The sequence below is a fragment of the Sander lucioperca genome, chromosome 9 (genome assembly GCF_008315115.2).
Source record: "Sander lucioperca isolate FBNREF2018 chromosome 9, SLUC_FBN_1.2, whole genome shotgun sequence".
Classification (NCBI taxonomy): Eukaryota; Metazoa; Chordata; class Actinopteri; order Perciformes; family Percidae; genus Sander; species Sander lucioperca.
In genome coordinates, this window is record NC_050181.1 from 12,343,429 (window position 1) to 12,365,132 (window position 21,704).

Sequence of the window (21,704 nt, forward strand, 5' to 3'; positions counted from 1 at the left end):
TAGAGTGTCTGAAATGGATCTAACTTCCAGACAACATAGGATGACCAAGTACTAGACTAGTAAATTATAAAAATGTCAAATGATCATAAAACAAGTTTGCTTCACGAGGAAAAGGATATGATTGTCGGTTTTTCAGTCGACATTCTCAATTCAGTGCAATGACTAATAAGAAGTTCAATAACACGTACAGAAAAATACAAGCATTTATTTTGATAGATGAGCCATGTATTACTTTGCAAAACCGCGTTAAAAAAACAGTACTAACGATAAATTACACAATCTAATGTTGCTTTTTCTCATTTACTTAAAATCGAAGTGCCACCTTCACTAAATGCATGCGCGCTCCCGCGGCCAGGGGCACATTCTTCCTGTCAGAGGGTATCTACCTTTACACGACGAGCCGGGATACGCCTGATATCAAACCTCGCGAACCCCGCCATTAAACCCCGCCCATTGAGCCCCCAGCGTGGCTGCCACTGTCGAGCAGTGATGGCTAGCTGTTAGCTGTTAGCTGTCTGGGACGTTGGGATAGCAGAGTCCACACCGAGGCCTGTGTTCCAGTCCCCGTAAACATTAAAACTGTCCGGCCACTTTTAAAACTGAAGTGACCGAACTTAAATCCAGGATGTGCTCCGTCGTCGGATGTGATTCGGGGCGTCGCAGTGCGTTACGGTTCAAGTTACCGGAGGACCCAGAGAGGAGACTGGAGTGGGTTCAGTTCCTTTTCGAAGTCAACGGGCAACGACTTAAAGAGTCGTCCTGGACTGATATCACCATTTGTAATGAACACTTTACTGATGACTGTTTTGAACACCTGGCTCCAGGGACTGGCACGGTCCATCTAAAGCCCGGTGCTGTCCCATCACTGTGTGTCAAGTCGGAGCCAGACGAACCGGAGCTGTACACGATAGAGCTGGATCAGGTGAGCCACAATTGTACGTGCTTCTGCTTTGACATTTTGAAGCTGTGGCCCTAGTAACGTTACACATAGCTAAATACACAATTTAGCGTTCATACTTAACAGCATATCAACCAAATTCTACAGATACCATAACGTTACTTTCTTATCGGGGTTGTTTGTTTGTTTTGATTCGCAAACTGAGTGGACGGAGTTAATTACCACATTGTCTAGCTGACTCTAGCACACACATGTAAACAAACCGCTCTATGAGGATTGTAAACAGTAAAACTGCAATGCATAAGTGCAAATGGTGCTGGAATAAATAAAGCGATTAATATAACAGGTTGCTTATAGGCTATATCTGAGGTAGGTGGGTATGACTTAAACAGTGTATGTTTGACAGATATTTACATGTTGAAACGATGTGTTTAACACTTTAAAACATATTTAATTTAAGGGTTTGACGCTATGGACTGATGTTAGTTGTTCATCTTAATGACAGAAAGCCTGTGGGAAGAAACTGTTCTTGTGTCTGGTTGTTTTGGAGAACAGTGTTCTGTAGCGCCGACCAGAGGGGAGAAGCTGAAACAGGTTGTGTCCAGGGTGAGATGTCTGTAGAGATGCTTCCTGACCGTTTCCTGACTCTAGAGAAGTGTACGTCCTGAATGAAGGGCAGGTTGGCGCCAATAAATTTCTCTTTAGTCCTGACTGGCAGGCTGTTCCTGTCCTGTTTGGTGGTCAGTCTAAACCAAACAGCGATGGATGTGCAGAGAACACAATGTATGATTGCAATGCAGAACTGAATCAGCAGCTCCTGAGGCAGGTTGAACTTCCTGAGTTGGTGCAGGAAGTTCATGCTGTGCTCGCCCTTTTTCCTGATGGTGTCTATGTTGTACGTCCACTTCAGGTCCTGAGAGATTGTGGATCTCAGAAACCTGAGGAATTCCACAGCAGACAGTGTTGTTGAGTATGGTGAAGGGGGGGCTCCTCCTAAAGTCCACTGTCATCTCCACAGTTTAGAGTGCGTTCAGCTCCGGGTTGTTCTGACCACACCAGTGGCTGTACTATTCACACCACACAACTGTCCGCCATCCAGGGCACCATCTTGATCAACTGATTTCTCCCATGAGAAACACAGATTAAGAGTCATAACAGGGGTGCTATAGGCCTTTGTGCTATATGCAGCATGTGGATTGCAGCATATGAAAGGATTCACATCTGCATATTTTCATTGCCCCAGTTGAAATGTTTGTACTGACAGGTGTACAATGTGCCTTTATCGACCAAGCCCTATAGTACTGTTAATACTGTATAATGAGCACTTGCCTTGTCTTTTCTGAAGAGATATCTATTACAGGCATGTTAAACCTTTCACTATTAATACGGACAGTAAACTCATTTATTTTCATATAAAATAAATCATGTAAGAAAAGATAAGATAGACTTTATTAATCCCACACTGGGGAAATTCCTGTGCTACAGCAGCTTAAAAGAAAAAAATGTACACACATCAGAATAACACAAATACACCTTAAATAATAGACAGGAGAACAAAAACATACAGAAAGTATTATAAGAAATAGAAAAAAACAGAATTAGTTGTTATTATAATAATAATAATAATAATAATAATAATAATAATACAAACATATTTACACAATAAACAATATAAACAGACAGTATACACAGATATACATATGAGGGGGGGGGTCAAATGTGTGGATAAATAGAAATGATATAATGCACAGTTGGAGGTGACACAGAGTAATAAATAAATTCATAAATAAATAAATGTGCATAGTGCAGAATATTGGCCAGTGATGGCTCATATTGCAGAAACAGCGAGCAGTGCTACATTATGATGTTGCATTAAAGAGTCTGACTGCTGCTGGAATGAAGGACCTGCGGTTGCGCTCATCTTGCACTGAGGGTGCAGCAGTCTGCTGCTGAAGGAGCTGCTAGCTAGCTGCTGTGTAGTACTGTAAGGTGGTGCTTTCAATGGAAATGTCAACCAAACACAACTTTTGGTGTATTGTATGTCACTTTTGTTACTACAACTCAGACAGTCTATGCTACAACTACACGTTTTTACTTTTGGTACTTTTGTACCAAAAGTAACTGGAGTGTACGCTGCCTTCCCACTCACAAGCCGTGGATCACCAGTGACCTTAAAGTTCTTCTGAATGAGAAGAAGAAAGCTTTCAGGTCATGGGATAGACAGGAGCTGAGGGAAGCACAGCACAAACTATGGGATAAACTGAGGGAATGTAAAAACTCCTACAGGAGGAAGTTGGAGGCCAGTCTACAGGAGAACAATATGAGGGAGGTGTGGACAGGGATGAAAGAGATCACCGGGTGTGGGGGTAGAAGAAGACCAACACCAGGCAGCCGTGAGAGAGCAAACGAGCTGAACTGTTACTTTAACAGGTTTAGCTCACAGCCATCCCCTGCCTCTTCTACCACTCCACCAACCCCCCACACCCCCTCTCTGCCTCCTCCCCCCCTCTCTTTCTCCCACACCTCCCCCCTCACCCCCCTGTGGTCTGCCCACTCCCCCCACAACTACAGCACATCGCATCTCCCCCCACAGATACTCCAAGCACCCCCCCCTGCTTTTCATCCACACCTGGCCAGGTGAGGAGACAGTTGGAGAGGCTTCACCAGCGCAAGGCTGCCGGCCCGGATGGCATCAGCCCCAGGGTCCTGAAGACCTGTGCCAGTCAGCTGTCTGGTGTTCTCCAGTATGCCTTCAACCTGAGCCTGAGCCTGCAGAGGGTGCCGCTGCTGTGGAAGACGTCCTGCCTTGTCCCGGTCCCCAAGAAGTCGACTCCATCTGGCCTCAAGGACTACCGCCCAGTGGCTCTCACATCCCATGTGATGAAGGTGCTTGAGAGGCTGGTCTTGGCCCGCCTGAGGCCGCAGGTGAGATCTTCTCTGGACCCTCTACAGTTTGCCTACCAGCCTCGTCTGGGAGTGGACGATGCTGTCATCTATCTTCTGCAGCAAGCTCATTTGCACCTGGATGGCGGTGGCAGCACTGTGAGAATCACATTTTTTGATTTCTCCAGTGCATTCAACACCATCCAGCCACTGCTACTAGGTGAGAAGCTGCAGATGATGGGTGTCAGTGCGTCCACAGTCTCCTGGATCACTGACTACCTGACAGACAGACCACAGTTTGTCCGCCTGGACCGTGTTCTGTCTGATGTGGTGGTGAGTGGTACGGGGGCTCCACAGGGGACTGTGCTGTCTCCTTTTCTGTTCACCTTATACACCACAGACTTCCAGTACAACTCAGAGTCATGTCACCTACAGAAGTTCTCTGATGACTCTGCAGTTGTTGGGTGTATAAGGGATGGACAGGAGGGAGAGTACAGAGCGCTGGTGGACAACTTTGTGGAGTGGTCTGGTAAGAATCACCTGCTGCTGAATGTGGATAAGACCAGAGAGATGGTGATTGACTTCAGGAGGAAGGGAACGGCTCCGCAGCCCCTTTGCATTCTGGGTGGAGATGTGGACATGGTTGAGGAGTACAGATACCTGGGTGTCAACATCGACAACAGGCTGAACTGGAAAGTCAACAGCACTGCTGTTTACAAGAAGGGGATGAGCAGACTCTATTTCCTGAGGAAGCTGAGATCCTTCAATGTGTGCAGCAAGATGCTGGAGATGTTCTACCAGTCTGTTGTGGCCAGCGCTCTGTTCTCCTCCGCCATCTGCTGGGGCAGCAGCATCGGAGCCAGCGACACAAACAGACTGAACAAACTGATCAGGAAGGCTGGCTCCGTTATTACCACCCTCTCCACCCCACACTGGTCCAACAGAGGAGCACCTTCTCCAAGAGGCTCTGATAGCTTCGATGTCGCACGGACCGCTACAGGAAATCATTCCTACCACAAGCAATAAAACATTTTAACACTTCATCTCTGAGTGTTAGATAAGACGCATATACACCACAACTGCACTGAATGCACATCATTCATCATTACCAGTCAAACAGTTGTACATTTTTACTCCCCAACTGGCACACTAATTTTATCTATAATATTGAAACAGTTGTACATTTTATTCCAATTGTATATATTTTTAAATATTGCTAGTGTATTATTGAAATTTTCTATTATTATTTCATGTATATTTTTTTGTGCTATGTGTCTTAAATTTTGCTGCTGCTGCAACAATTTTATTTCCCATTTTTTGGGATTAATAATAAAAAAATCTAAATCTAAAAATCTTTGTGTAGGAGCCTGAAGAAACCATAGAAGATGCTTCGCAATGTGATCAACTTAGCACATGTGACAGTCCATATTCCTATTCCGAAGAATCAGAATCAACTTTATCTTCAACAGGTAAAAAAACTTGACATTATTATGTTTTTTTTAAAAATGTAATTCTTTTTCCATGTGAATAATGACCATTACATTTTAATTACAGCTGCCCAAGAAAGCCCTGCGCCGAGTGATGTTTCAGATTCTTTCATGTCTGATTATGGTCCGATGCTACAAAAAATTGTGAACATTGATATGATTAGGGAAAAGTAAGTTAATCTTTCCTAAATGAGCAGTGTGTGGGAGATTGCAACCAACTAAATACCCCTTTGCTCACCCCTCCCTTTCCCAGCGTGAGGGTAGATGCTCAAATGTAGTTGCCGAGTGAGTCACCGAACAAAACAGGTTACATCTTGTTAATGAATTATAAAGTAGATTATTGCTGCATTTGGCCTCATATATTTACTACAACGCTGCGTTGTAGCAGGGTTCCAATAACCGTCTGCTGAATCGCGTTAAAGCCCAAGTGTTGCTGCCTGCGCAGTACGCCAGTGTTGACTTACATTCTAGTATCTACCACCTACAGCGGCCTTTAGGTAACGTAAAACTGTGAAAGGCCCTCTCTAGAGCAAACACAGTTTAGTTTCCAAACAAAAACACAAGGATTCTTAGTTTCAGGTGATTATTAGGGCTGTAACGATGCACTCAACTCCTGGTTAGATACGATTTTCACATAATGTTTTAACAGAATAAGCTGCAGAAAAATGACCTTATATATAGAATATTCCTTTATTTAAATAAACTGTAAAATAACAAATGTGTCCTCTTATCAAAAGTGACACTGCCATTTTATTTAATCTTAAATAACAAAAAGTGATTATACACAAATGAAAACATAGTTATGAACATTAGACTCCATTTCTGCCAATAGATCCCCCCCCCCAACTCCTAGACACTGCTCCTTTCAACAGTTGTACTTTGATTACACATTGTTAGTTGTTGTTATTAAGCTGTATCTCACAAGGTTTGGTTTAACTCATTTTTTAGAGCTGCACTTCTGCAGACGAAAGGGAAGTACGTTGTGAATGAAAAGCGTCTCCTCAAGTTGTTCAGCCACAATTGCCCGTCATGTGGTTCTAAAGTAAAGATGGAGAAGGTCACCCATGGGGTGCTCATCATCTTGAACCAACAGTGCCTTCAGTGTGACTACAGAAACCAATGGAAAAGCCAAGTCAATGCCAGTGTCCCAACAGCTGAAGATCAACACCTGACAGAAGTAGTAGAAGTAGACCTAACTCCAGAGACCCAGCAGGTAGGACTTGAATAGTCAGACATCCTACAACATATCTAAACACACTGCTATCTAAAGAGTTAAGTCTCCTTTTTAATAGAATTGTGCATCCTAGGAAGTTTTTGCAATAAAATCATACACAATCTACACTGGCCAATATTAAGACAGTTATATATATATATATATATATAATGTTTGTGTTTAGTGTTATTGCAATTTTGTGCAGTTAATGTTTGCTGCAATTTCTCAGTTATTAGCTTCTCAAATGGGAGGCTTTGCTTCTTTGTCATAACGTTGTAAACTGAATGTCTTTGGCTTTTGGACTTGTCACACAAAACAAGACATAGCTTTGGACTCTGGGCAGTTGGGATTGGCTTTTTATAATTTATTTTTATTTATTTTATTTTTTTTTAAGATTATTTTTTTGGGGCATTTTCCCTTTATTGACAGTGGATAGACCGGAAAGGGGGAGAGAGATGGGGGATGACACGCAGCAAAGGGCAGCGGGTCGGATTCGACATTTCATAGACCAAATAGTTAATTGATAAATCACTTCTTTGTTTTTTTTTTGTTTTTAAAGGTCCAATATGTAATATATTTACTGTAATAAATCCAAAAATGACCCCAATGCGTCATCATATATTAATAAAATGTGCTAAGTTGAAATACTATCTTTTCTGACAACAATGCTAATGCCAGTATTTTCTTCTTTTCCGTGACGGAATTTCTGTTTGTATTTTGGTATCAACTGCCCAGTTTGACAGCCAGGCCGGGTTGCCAGATATACCTGTAAAAGCGTAAACCCAGCACGCTACAGCTGTAATGTTAGTACAGCCATGAAAGCAGCAAACAAACGAACAGGATCAACAGAGATAGATTCTACCCGACCTAAAAAAAAAACGGCATGTTTCGAACAGTTGCGTGACCAGAGACGTAACAAACCCCGGGTAAATATTGGAGATGTATTTGAAAGATGGAGACAGCTTAGAGCCCAAAAGGACGCTGAGTTGGCTAATTTCCTCCTGAACAGGTAGCTAAGTATTAGCTTCAGGCTAACTTATCATGGCTACAAGGGACGGGCATTTTATGTAATTTCAACATTCGTGTACTCACATTGAATTATATAGAGTACCCTAGTTGGTTACTTGCAAAAACAATTGAGACACAGCCAGTAAAGTGATCCCGACTGGTCCTGGCTAACGCCGCCATGCTAACCCTGCTAACTGCTAACGTTACCGGAGGACTTATCCGGCAACGGTGAGTTATTTTAAGCCAAGAGAGGGGGGCTAGGAGGGCCGGGAGTTTGCAGTGTGTTTAGCGATTGTTGCTGTAATTCTAAGCCAATAAAGTGTGTTCAGTCAGGTGGAGAGGATGGCATGGTAGTGGTATTTTTAGCGGAGAGGATGGCGACGTTGTTGGATTTTTAGCGGTTCCTACCGTAATTCTAAGCCGAAAAAGTGTGTTAGCCACTCCTGGCTAACGCCGCCATGCTAACCCTGCTAACTGCTAACGTTACCGGAGGACTTAGCCGACAACGGTGAGTTATTTTAAGCCAAGAGAGGGGGGCTAGGAGGGCTGGGAGTTTACAGTGTGTTTAGCGATTGTTGCTGTAATTCTAAGCCAATAAAATGTGTTCAGTCAGGTGGAGAGGATGGCAAGGTAGTGGTATTTTTAGCGGAGAGGATGGCGACGTTGTTGGGTTTTTAGCGGTTCCTACCGTAATTCTAAGCCGAAAAAGTGTGTTAGCTACTCCGCTGTGCTGTGAAGTAATGTCTGGCTATGTGAGACAAGCATCTAGCAACATTGTTGTGGATGCTGCAGTCAGCCTGGCAACCAATGTGAACTTTGAGCCTAGGGAGGAGGGGGCGGGGGAGACGACTCTCTCCAGTATTTTGAATTTGTATTGCAGTAACTATTTTAAACACTAGCAGTAAGTATTACATATTGCACCTTTTAATATTCATCCTTTACAAACTTTGAAAATGTTAAATTTTATTAATACCCATTCTTGTCATATCTTTTGCAGACAGTGTCAACAGATGACAACAGCCAAACTTTTTCTGATGAGAAGAGTGATTACACGGATGAAACAGAGGAATCAGGTGATGAAAGTGACAGGAATTCAGACGAGGATTGGAATCCAGCGGAGGAGCTTCTTCTGGCTAACGAGCTTCATGATGAATCAGAGGATGAAACCGGAGATGAAGAGGAGGAAGAAGATGATGATCTTCCATTTGCCTCCAAACACAGTCAGCTCTGCACAGAGTGTGGAAAGTTTTTTAATAAACAGAAGCCTCACACATGCGAGCACAAAGTTAAACCCTATTCTTGCAATGTTTGTGGAAGACGATTCATTAGTGACCTTGCGCTAAATCTTCACAGCAAAATCCACGATGCAAACTATGAACTTCCATGCAAATACTGCCACATTACATTCAAAACAAAGGTGGACAAGATCAGTCACGAGCAGATCCACCTAAGTGAAAGAAAGCCCTATAAATGTCCCGATTGTTCAGAGACATTTGCCACAAATAAGAAACGTAGAATCCACCGGGAGGATCACGGAGGCCCCCGACAGTTCAAATGTGACATCTGTGGGATTGAATTTCCCCGACGCAATATTCTCCAGAGACACTTAGCGGTGCACACAGGAGTGAAGCCGTACAAGTGTTCAGTGTGCCAACGTGGCTTTAACCAGGGAAGTCACCTGAAATCCCACATGCGACTGCACACAGGGGAGAGGCCTTTTAAATGTCAGCATTGTGACAAAAGCTTCAATCACAACGTGAGCTTGAAGAGTCATGTCCAGCGTTACCACTCATCCAATTCTGGATGTGAACAGAAGAAGGGTAAAATAAACAAAACTGTAAGCGACCGTGTTCATGCTCAGGAGAATGTGAACATGAGAGGCACAGACTTTGAACATGATAAAGAAGTAGAGTTGCAGAAGCATAGCAAAGGTATGCCAAAACGTAAAAGGAAGAGCTCAGGTAGACCCATAGGAAGGCCCAAGAGAAATCCAGCAGGCAACTTGGTTCTTGCGGGGGAAATGCAAGGCCAGACTTCAAACACTAAGACTGCCAAAGTTAAGGTGCGGAAGTTAAAGAGAACACACTGCAGTGATGAAGAAAGTGAGGATGAGCCGACCGAAAGCATGTCCTTTGACTCAACAGAGGAGGAAGAGGAGAATAGTGAGAAAGTGACAAGGAGAGCAAGCAAATCAAGAGGAAAGGCAAAAAATTCTGACTGCGACTCTGATTTTGAACCAGAAGAAAGAAAGAAAAAGAGGTACAGCAGCCAGAATAGTGGTAAAAGCTCAGGGAAGGGAAGGGGAAGACCAAGAAAGAATCAAGTAGTTAAAGACATGTAAAGAAACATTTGAAAAAAAGGTTATAGAGTTAAGTGTTTATTAAGAGAAATACAATTTAGAATGTCATACAGAAGTTGACTGTTTTTCATCATGCATTTGAACAATTTAAGATGAGAAACTGCACATGCACAATCGGGCTGGGGTTTTTATAAACTTGCTTCTAACTGTTAAAACATGAGCCTGTTAAAGGTGGGACTGATGCGCCTTAAGTCCCCTCGCCGTCTGTGTGAAAGTTACAATGGGGGGGGGCAGAATTGTTGCGCCTTTAAGCCGTCAGTGGAGATAGTCACAGAGCCGAGCCAAGTTCTGTGTGAAAGGGACAGCCAACATGGCGGGACTAAGTTCCATGCAGCATGATGGACTAGTCGACCTACAGGGTCCGGTCGGGTTTACATAGCTGATTAATGCTGCAGATCGGCTCACACACACTAGACCCATGCCTCTATTGCTGCCGGAAGCAATATTTATTTTTCTAGGATGGCAAAGGCATGAACTTTGATTGGCTTTGCCTGGTGTTCTTGCCCTAACCAATCTCACTCCTCATGTCTAAACCTAACCAATCTAACCGTGAAGGCAATGACTACTAGCCAATCAGAAGCAGAGTAGGGTGGGTTATGCCTTCGCCATCCTAGGAAACGCAAATGTGCCTCCCATAATGCCGGCATGCTGTGTAAAATCACACAGGCTTGCTTGGTTCTGTGGGAAATAAACAAATGGCAGACCTTAATTGCGGCGCAATTGCGGAATCTCTGTGTGAAAGGGGCTGAGGTCAATTAGATTTCAAAATACTTTAGAATCCTGTTCACGATGTTAACCATGGAATCAACCTGGGTAAAATTAGATTAAACTGGGCTGGTTTTAAAGTGCCTGTTTTCCTTTGTGTTGTAATTTTTTTTTTTTTTGTGTTGTAAATGTTCAAGAATTCCAAATTACTGTTATATATTGTTTATATTGCAAACTGAAAGTATGTTTATGCCACTATAACTTTTTCTGGGAAAATACGCTGAAAGAAATAAGTGTGTTAACTGGAACCAAGCTTAGTTCTTCCGAGAGATGTCCTAGAAGAATAATTTCTGGTTTCACAAAGAACCTGTGTCTCAGAGAACCATTAAAAAATGGGTTATTTGAGGGACCTCAGATGGTGCCCAAAAGAAGTTGTGGAAAAAGATAGGTTCTTCAAGTATACAATTCTAAGAGTTTTTTGTGGACAAAACTAAATAAAATACTTGATGGTAGGGCAGAGACATTTTAGAAAGGGGGATATACGTTTTGTGGCAGAACGCATGTCCGCCTGGTAGGACATGTACCTTAATCGCTTTGTGTTGTGATAACCGCTATATAAATGCAATTCATTATGATGATTAATACTATTTACCCGGGGAATTGAGAATCATTTACAACAATATCCAAAGGTATGGCTCTCATTTGCAATGGAAATGTGGATTAGGCTACAGGAAAAAAATACTGCTTACAGTGCTGCATTCAGTTATGGTAGGTTTGAGTCAAGTAGATGTAATTGAGGTGATCTTGATTTTACAGTATCAACTGTATTTGAATGAACAAATTCCACACAAAAGGTTGAATTACAGCATATGGATCTAGCTTTCAAACAGTAATAGGGTGACCACGTAATTGACTACGTGGTACATTTTTACATTGTCAAACTATCATAAAAAACGATATGATTGCCTTTTTTTTAGTAGACATTCTAAATTAAATGTAATGAAGGCCTACAAGGCTCGATTGCACGCACAGAAGAACAAAAGCATGTATTTTGATAGATGAGTAATGTGTTATTTAGCAAAACCTCATTGCTAAAACAATACCAAAACGATAAAATAAACAATGCACCTTCTATTTTTAATTTCCTTAGGTAAAATCGAAGCACAGTAATGTTGGTACATCGTCACTGAATGCATGCGCGCTCCCTCTGCCAGGGGCAAGGAAACTTATTAAGGTTCTCTGTCAGAGGGTAACTACTTTTGCACAACGAGTCGGGATACGCCTGATATCAAACCACGCGAACCCAGCTAGTAAATCCCGCCCATCAAGCCTTCGCGCCAAGCAGAGGTGGCTAGCTGTTAGCTGTTTGGGACCACGCCGGGATAGCAGAGTCCACACCGAGGCCTGTGTTCCAGTCCCCGTAAACATTAAAACTGTCCGGCCACTTTTAAAACTGAAGTGACCGAACTTAAATCCAGGATGTGCTCCGTCGTCGGATGTGATTCGGGGCGTCGCAGTGCGTTACGGTTCAAGTTACCGGAGGACCCAGAGAGGAGACTGGAGTGGGTTCAGTTCCTTTTCGAAGTCAACGGGCAACGACTTAAAGAGTCGTCCTGGACTGATATCACCATTTGTAATGAACACTTTACTGATGACTGCTTTGAACACCTGGCTCCAGGGACTGGCACGGTCCATCTAAAGCCCGGTGCTGTCCCATCACTGTGTATCAAGTCGGAGCCAGACGAACCTCTGGAGAGCCCACAGTATGTGGTGAGTCTGCTGTAACATATGTTACTATCCCCGTCCTCCTTCCTCCTCAACACACTGGATCGTAAAACATGTCAAACTAATTCAGGTGAATGGTTTATTCTTAGTTTAGTCTCGCATTGCCAGACCTAGCAGACTGTTTTTATTTACAAAAGCTGCTCTCAGCGGCTGTTGTTGTTTAGTAAACAAATGCATAACGGGTGATTAATCATAAAGACAGCATGCACTTAAAATGCTTTTTTTCATTAATAAGATTTTGGGAATAACTAATAAAGTAGGATAACGTCAGAATGTCAATGTAATCATGTACATAGTTATAGGAGTTTTGCATGTTTGCTTTTCGTTATAATAGCATTAGCCTAGATAACAAAATGTGTAAGGTGTTTACACCACAGGTAATTCCATAGGCCTACTTTGTTCAATATAATTGACTTAATTTTTCAGAGGCACATATTTGAGACACAGAACTGTAATAACTATAATAGATAAGCCCTTTGTACATTTACATAAACAATCAACATACTTTATGACACAATGATCACACTGAACTGTACAAGTCAACATCCTTTATTTAAAGGGGCGCTATGCAGTTTTGGCCATTTCTTCGCTGTTTTCTCTCTTTGCTTGCAGGTTTCTCTATAGAGCTCCCCCTACAGCTTTGGAATAGATATTTGGCAGCTCTTATGTTGTGTCTGATTCCTTGCTCGGTCAGTCTGCTGTTTCCTCTTTCTCTGTTCCTCCAATGTTTTCCTAGCTTTCTGCTTCTTTTTGCTGGCTCAGCCATGACAATAGTGTGAACAACTCATAGACATATCAACTGGACCAACAGATCCCGTTGCTCTGGACGGAGACCAGTGAAGGATATTAGAATCACTTTTCCAGTGAGCGCTGAGTGTTACTGCGCAGCCTCCAACTGAGAGAGACGACGTAAATGTGACGTGAGCAACCTGTCTGAAAGTTGTAAGTCTTCTGGTAGCTGTGCCAAGAGAAATCTCAATCATTCCGAATCTTGCAGAGACGGAGAGCGTAGGTATATGTAAGGAGATAACATAGGCACAGGCTAATTATTGCTAACTAAAATGCTAGTTAACATTCGTAATTAAACTTAAACAGCTAATGTAAGTCGAAACTGCCTGCGAGCTTCTCCTGTACTGTACAGTAATTTCTCTACTATGCGACAGAAAGTTCCGTGGTTATGACACAATTGTTGGCCTATTTTTACAAAAACGTCTACTACGGAGCCATAACGTGAGGTACAAGGTAATGGAGCCTTTCATACATTGTCGTGTTTCTTTAGAAATAAACAATGGACAAATAGTCTTTAAACGCTTCAGATGTAAAGTTATTCGCTGTCAAAGTGACGTCAAAATGAATGGCAGTCAATGGAATGCTAACGGGGGGTGAGTGCTTGTTAGCATCAAAATGGCACCATAGGATCTACGGGTTGTGAGCAAGGGGGTAAGCTTCTCCTCGGACCAGTAGCTCCTATGGCGCCATTTTGATGCTACCAGGAGTCTTTAAATGCTTCAGATGTAAAGTTATTCGGTGTCAAAATGGCTTATTAGCATCAAAATGGCTCCATGGGAGGTACGCGTTTAGGAGGCTGGCTTACCCACTTGGAAAAACTCCATCGAAACCTTGTTAGCCGGTTCCTGAATGGGCGTATGTGTTCAGTGCCGTGAAGCAATTCATTGCATCGCGACACCTGATATCACGCGATACTTTGTGAGGCTGAGGCCGGCGACTCGCCGGCCCAAAGTTGCAAGGGTGGTTTTTCAGCTCACAGGCGCTAGGGAGAAGCGAGATGACCACCATTCAACTCGAAAAAAAGTCATATAGTCATAGCCAATGACTCCGAAGCTGTTCAGTTAAGGTAAATTAAGATAAAAAAAAACTGCATAGTTCCCCTTTAATACAGATTTACTGTCCACTACTGTTACGCAACATTGTAAAATTAAAATAGAATTTTAAAATATTCTTAAATTTGTTTGCTACATCACATCTTGTGTGTCATTTAAATACTGCTTCTACTGACAGGTGCCCTACAGTGATGTTGATGTCACACAGAGTATGATGAGCACTTAACATGTCACTGGTGCTAAGTCAAACATGTTCTCATAGTACTGCAAGGTACTTCTAAACACAACTTTAGTGTATTGTATCTAGCTTTTGTTTAACTACAGGCTTTTACTCTTGTCATTTGTATAGGAGCCTGTTCAAACCACAGAAGCGGCTTGTCATGATGACATTAAACCGTGTAATACTCCAACTTCCTACTTGGAAAAAGCAAAACATACTATAACTGGTAAGAAATTGTACACATTGTAAGGGTGCTATATATACGTGAGTGTGTTTTATAGATAAAGGGGGTATTTATTACTAACTTTCTTTATATGTGAAAACGGAACTTTATTTTGTAGGTTTCCATGCAAGCCCGGTGTCAAATTCACCAGATGCTTCAAATGCTGTCACCTCTGGTGATTTGAACAAGGAAAAGTGAGTTATACTTTTTCAAAAGTTTTCTTTACACTTTACATTATGTTGGCTTTTTAAATCTTAATTTGAATTGGTTTTCTTTAGAGCTGCGCTTCTGACGGAAGGAAAGTGTGTTGTGAATGAACGCTGCCTCCTCCAGTTGTTCCGCCGCAAATGCCCGTCATGTGGATGTAAGCTTCAGATGGAGAAGGTCACCCATGGGGTGCTCATCATCTTGAACCAACAGTGCCTTCAGTGTGACTACAGAAACCAATGGAAAAGCCAAGTCAATGCCAGTGTCCCAACAGCTGAAGATCAACACCTGACAGAAGTAAGTAGACCTAACTCCAGAGATCCAACAGGTAGGACTAAAGGCCCGGACACACAGAGCCGATAATCAGCCGTTGGACAGTCTGGCAAAATCAGTGACTAGAGTCTGTTCAGTGTGTTCCGTGCCGCCGTCCGTCCGAGGGGCCGTCGGCCTTCAATTTGACCGATTTGACATGTATAATTGGCGGGGCGGGCACTGCCGGCAGTCGGACTCAAATGACCCATCTGATTGGTAGAGTGCTAACCCGGAAACGGGGAGCCGAATGAGCGTGACTAGAGTCTCTCAAAATCTGACGAAAATCTTTTAAACTGACCTTTGTCGATCTGAAATGAAGACAGATTCAGCAACTGCATGGCCTATTTCTCGCTTAAAATGTTTTCAGAAACACGTTTCGGTGAACTGTTTTAGTACAATATGAGATTGTGTTCTGAACAAGCCGCCATGACAGTCGGTCTTTGAATTTCCAGAGAAACAAGACCCACGTGATGCGTTCATTCAATCAGCTGCCGGTTTTCGTTTTTGGGCGACAATACAGATTAGCGCCGCCTGCTTTTATGGAGACATATCATGTCTCGTCGCTTTGGTGTGTTCTGAGGCATTTTTTTGACAAACTCAGGGAGACTGATCAGTCCAACTGCCTTTTCTGTAGGGCTGCATGATTATGGCCAAAATGATAATCATGATTATTTTGATCAATATTGAGATCCCGATTAATTATCACGATTATTTGTTGATTTTAACCAAAACAAATGTTATTGTCACATAGGCTAATTATAACTGCTTTCACCTCCATATTGTGCTACATTCCTCCTTTGTTGAAGGATACTATGAAGGAGTATGCCATTTCAGCTGTTGTGCGACCGCTTTCCAAACATGTGCATTTGCTGTGAAAAGATACAGGCAACGCAATTTTCTGTTCACATTAACGGCGCATGTTAAAATCCCCGGTATCTACCGGACGAAAATGCGTTGTGCTCTGATGCTCCAAAACAGACGTTAGAGGCAACAGAAACATCGCTGAATGTCATGCTAGTAAACACTAATAACACGTTACACAGCAGCTAACGTTAGTCTACCATTAGCTACAGTAGTAACTGGATTAAACACGGCTAAAATGCTGACAGCTAAACGGTGTAGTGTGACTGTATTTCACTGTAGAGGATATCAACAGCGGGACGTACAACAGTCTGCCGCTAAAGCAATGAGCTAAAAGACTCAAACTAGCACTGGTAGTCGCTGCTGTTGTCTGAAAAACAACACAGACGGGACAAAATGTTGCGTTTACTGGTAAACCTCGTGACGACTTATGACTGACTGCTATCTGTTGTGGAATTTTCCTCACGTTACTTTGTCCTCTGTAACTCTCTACATCTAAACTAAGCTGCGCGGTGCAGGGAACAACTCCGATTGGCTCATGGAGGCACGTGATCAGAGAGTGGTTTACAGAGCTTTGGAAAAAAAAAAAAAAAAAACTTTGATACAGAGCGTTCTATGAACGGAATGAAGCATTTTAAATATTGCTTGATCACGTGAATTTGATTGTGGGAAGCCAAAATTGTAATTGTGATTTAAAATTCAATTAATTGTGCAGCCCTACTTTTCTGCCAACGGTTGGCCGTCTGGTTGGTGTGTAAGCAGCTTTAGTCAGACATACTACAAGATACTCTGACTCTAGTTTAATGACCTCAGAATATAGTACTTCAGAGCCCCTGGAGTATGCTGCTGGGAAATCTTTTCATGAAACTCTTTTGCGTTACGTCACAATACGTTTTGCGTTACCTGGCTGATAGAGACGGACTGTCACTGTGATTATGACTGTAGCCATGGGCTGACATGGCTTTGGCCATTGGTGCTTTGGTTGTTAGGATTATGGCTGAGGCTCATTAGTTTATAATGGGTGTAACACTAACTACATGCAGGGGTTGTGAGTGTGCAGCGAGTCAGCATGGTCGTTAGGGGTGCACGATATTGAAAAAATGTGATATTGCGATATCGATAATGAATATTGCAATATCGATATTAATTTCAATATTTTTAAACATATGTAAAATTACCAAAGTTATGGGAAAACGCATCAAAATAGATTTATAACAAATAAAACAAGTTTTCTTACAACACAAGGTTTATTTCAACTGACAGTCATATTGGACTGGTCCAATATGTGTCTACAGAACAGGACATGTTTTACTGCTTGGACAGTATAAAATAAATAAAAAAAGAGCATGTCTATAGAACAGGACATGTTGTACTGGTTGTATATACACGACTACAGTATAAAAAACAATGCAATGCACATCTGTTGGCTTAAAACCAAAGTATTTCCAAGCTACCGAGGAGGAGGCATTACCCTACAGTCACATTAGCTACAAGAGACAGCTACCATTCATTTTCAATGGGAGTGGCCGTTTGCCAATCAGAGTGAAGGCAGCGTGAGGGCAGCGTGACGTATGTCAGTGGCTCAAGTCGAAGAAAATAATTCAAGATGGCGGACAACGCTTCAGGACATCGTATTTATGTATATATCTGATATGTTTGGCATTTAATCTCATATATTGTGTTACTTTTATCGAGAAATAAATACTTTTAAATCCTTGTGACTTAACAATACCTCTGAAGTAACTTTTAAGACGTGGTTTAAGGTAGCACCGGAGAATTTCTGTTTACTGTTGCCAAGCAACCAGGGGTAGGCTAGGCAAAGTTAACCCTCTCCTTGATTTCATGTTGTTTATGGAGAAGGAGAACCAGGAAATGAGTCTGGGGAAATACAACGCTACCAAGTGATGTGTATTTTTTGAGAGGTGCATCAAAGAGTATAGACGTAACAAGAGGAGAAACTCAATGGAACTGCAGCTCCGCCATCTTGGACTGAATGTAACACAACGTTCTATTGAGTTTCTCCTCTTGTTGCTTCTATACTCTTTGGGTACATGTCGGGCGGGATGCAACGCAAACAAAATATTGCGTAATTATCGCGAGACTTTTGGTATAAAATCGTGCAACGTGATATCGCGATAACGATATTGAGTCGATATATTGTGCATCCCTACTGTCTACTATTGAAGTTCGAAGGAGTAATGAGAAATAAATGCATAATGTAAAGTGTCCCATCATCTCTCCTTTCTGTAGTATCTGCAGAGCAGTTTTCCTAAACTGGCAGTGTATTATAACTGGACTTTTCACAACTGCGGATTAATCCTATAGAATTCAGTTCAATTAGAATAATAAATCATAATCATACCTGCAAACTAGTCGCTTTTCAGCGAAAATCGCCGTTTTGAATGGGAAAATGTCATCCACGTGAATTGTGTAGATCCGAAGAGTTTTTATTTTTTTTGGGGGGGCGGCGGGGTGTCTGAGACCCGGTGCTAATACGGCATCGTGCCTTAACAGCCGTTATCTACCAGACCGAATAGCAACGCAGATTTCAGTGCCTTATTTAGGTGTTACTTAAATGATGATGGTGGTGGTGTCACCTTTTTCAGACCTTCTGAGTTTGCAGGTATGCATAATGTTTACTCTTGCCTGCCTGCTTTTTGGTACTTTGTCTATACTGTTCTGTGCTGTATAGACTCAGAAATGTTTTACCTATGCTAGGTAGTCATTCTTGTCATTGTCTTTTTTCACAGGGAGTGCCAACAGATGACAATCTCAGCAGCACAGTTTTCTCTGAGATTGTTACCCTTAGTGATGAAGAAGGTGATCTGTCAGATGAAGGAGAAGAAGGTGATGATGGTGGGGTGAGTTCAGATGGAGAATGGAATCCAACTGAGGATATTTTGCTGGCTGAAGAGCTCACAAAGAACTCTGAAGAGGAATCCGAAGATGAAGATGAAAATGAAAGCGGACAGGAAAGCGAACAGGAGGAAGATTCTCCGGGTGGCCTCCAAATTCATGAGCTCTGCACCGAGTGTGGACGTTTTTTCACTATTCTGAAGCCTCACACATGTGAGCACAAAATAAAGCCCTATTCCTGCAATGTATGTGGCAAACGATGTGTTACCAAGACGTCTCTGAAAGTTCACAGTAGAATTCACGACGAAACCTATGACCATCCTTGTAAATTCTGCCACGTTCCCTTCAAAACAAGGGTGGACAAACTTAAACACGAGCAGATCCACGAAGACCAGAAAGATCCCTATAAATGTCCCGACTGTCCAGAGACCTTTACCACCAATACAAAACGCAGAATTCACCTGGCAAATCACAGAAACCCAAAGGAGTACAAATGTGGAGTTTGTGATCTTGCGTTTAAGGATTTACATCATCTTCGGAGACACTCTGTTGTGCACACAGGATTGAAACCGTACACGTGTTCAGTGTGCCAACGTGGCTTCAACCAGGGAAGCCACCTGAAATCCCACATGCGCGTGCACACAGGGGAGAGGCCTTTTAAATGTCAGCATTGTGACAAAAGCTTCAATCACAACGTGAGCTTGAAGAGTCACGTCCAGCGTTACCACTCATCGAGCTCTGAATGCGAACGAAAGAAGGGTGAAATAGATGAAAGGGCGAGCGACACGGGTGATGCTGAGGACAGTGGGATTAAGAAAGATACAGACTCTGAGTTTGATAATGTAAAAGAAAAAACAGATGCAGAAGAGGAGGTGCAGAAGGAGAGAACAGGAAAAAAAAGTGGTAGGAGGAGCACAGGTCGACCCGTAGGAAGGCCTAAGAGAAATGCAGAAAGCAGCTTGGTTCAGTCAGGGGGTAAAGCAGGTCGGCGTTTAAACACTGCAAAATCAAAGGCGCCAAAGTTAAAGAAAACCGGTTCCAGCGATGAGGAAAGTGAGACAGAGCAATCCGACAGTGACATATCCTTTGACTCAGCAGAAAAGAAAGAGGAAGAAGAGAAGGAGACAGTGAGAAAGAGCACGGGGAGACCAAGAGGAAGACCCAAAAATAACAGTGACGACGATTTTAACCCAGAAGAAGAAACAAAGAGATACAGCAGTCAGAGCAGCGGTAAGAGCTCAGGGAAACGTAGAGGAAGACCAAAAAAGAATCAAGCGGTCTGAAAATTCTCACAACACACAGAGCTGAAGAATTAATTTGGTGTAAGCATAGAAACCTGGATTGATAGCTCTCGAGTAGAAAACAATTTGGAATATGAGAAACAAAACATCTACCAGCGTCTTTCTGAATGAAATTGTCTTTTACTGTGCAGTAATGGAGGGTCAGTCAGTAAATCACAAGTTATTTGGAAATATATTCAATAGTGAGTATTGGGTGCATTATAAGAAAGTGACTGAGTGTAGGGAAAGGTAATTTCAAGTTACCCTTGGAAATTGTGGGTCATCAAATGTAGGAAAAAGGGCTCTTACTGGGAAATGTGTACTATATTTGCGTAACGTGAGAATAATGTAAGCTTAAAGCTAAAAATACCTTTTATACTTTCAAATGAAGCAGGGCCCTGTAGCAGTTTCTATCTTTACTTATTCACTATAAAGCTGCATCATTATGTAACTTGAGAGATTTATCAGTCTGTAGGGAAATGTAGAAATATTCAGATAGCAATTCATTGCTACATGTTTTTGTTTTTAAATCAATATTCAACAATTTAACCTGTTGGCTAATAGATCATCAGACTCAATGATAATGTACTTTTACACAATGTAAATTTATAGAAACATGTAACAGTTTGGTATTCCTAAGTCTTTTCAACACTCCCAAGTTTAGGACTGTTGGGCTCAGAGAATTGTCAAAGAACATCTTTAAGGACCGTATGCTTTTGTATTGTTTAGCCCATTAGCTACAGATAATAGTGTTTACATTGCTGCTGACCATTTTGGAGCTGCTCACTGAGCCTTGAAACTATTTTGAGATACAATAGCTGAGTAATCACAGTGAAGAGAAGTTAGTTATGGTTCTGGTATGGTTCCATAATAATACAATTATTAAGATGGACTGCCAAGGACCTCAGAGTTTCCCTGAATGCACCACTGAGGCAGGTTTTGCAAATAGTCCCTGTTTGCCACTGTATTAGAACACAAGTATATAAGGAAGTAAAATACAGGTTAATAAATGAATAAAGTCTTCACTGTATTGAATTACCTGTGCCAAGTAAGTTTCAAGTCTCCGCACCTTTATTGCTATACCATACAGAAACTAACTACATAGTTGCAAGTAATGTTAACTATATGCTGTTTGTAGAAAACGGTATAAAACATGCAAAATACCCAGATTTTTATACAAAATAAATGTGTCCAACTGCCATTTTGAGAGTATGTTATCTTACTTTGTCCAGTGTGGTATAGGAAGAAAAGGTTAGTTATTCACATTTAACTGATCCCTGGCCAACTCCACTGGAGCTGCTGTGGGTTTATCTTGCTGAAGGGGAAACAACAATTGGAACAGTTGACTTTTCCCCCCGTTCTTGCAGTTCTTGAATTTAAATGTACGGGTGTTCAGAGTTCCCACTTTGATCAAAAACCCTGAACGAATCCGTTCATCCTCTCTCTCTCTCTCTCTCTGTCTCTGTCTCTGTCTCTGTCTCTGTGCCGGTGCTTAAGCTAACTTCAAGGCCCAACAAGTTTTTCTTGATTGTTGGTGAAACTTCTTCAGCTTTGCTCTCTGGGAAA

The 21,704-nt window shown here is 42.1% G+C and overlaps 1 protein-coding gene and 1 pseudogene across 1 annotated transcript; both read left to right on the forward strand.

Annotated features, from left to right (window-relative positions):
- Positions 1-430: 430 nt before the first annotated feature.
- On the forward strand, positions 431-11,290 carry LOC116046113 (zinc finger protein 239-like). The gene is made up of 5 exons (XM_031294322.2): positions 431-922; positions 5,145-5,250; positions 5,336-5,438; positions 6,217-6,481; positions 8,487-11,290. Exons 1-5 carry the CDS (start codon positions 626-628, stop codon positions 9,828-9,830), a joined length of 2,115 nt encoding a protein of 704 aa, XP_031150182.1. The 5' UTR covers positions 431-625; the 3' UTR covers positions 9,831-11,290.
- A 495-nt stretch (positions 11,291-11,785) lies between these two features.
- Positions 11,786-20,630, forward strand: LOC116046110 (annotated as a pseudogene).
- The last annotated feature ends 1,074 nt before the right edge of the window (positions 20,631-21,704 follow it).

Bases quoted from the DNA above. Each gene is read 5' to 3' on its own strand.
- LOC116046113 (XM_031294322.2), top strand. From the start codon at position 626: ATGTGCTCCGTCGTCGGATGTGATTCGGGGCGTCGCAGTGCGTTACGG. The intron at 5,251-5,335 runs GTAAAAAAACTT...TTTTAATTACAG, and splicing joins ATCAACTTTATCTTCAACAG to CTGCCCAAGAAAGCCCTGCG. The intron at 6,482-8,486 runs GTAGGACTTGAA...TATCTTTTGCAG, and splicing joins TAACTCCAGAGACCCAGCAG to ACAGTGTCAACAGATGACAA.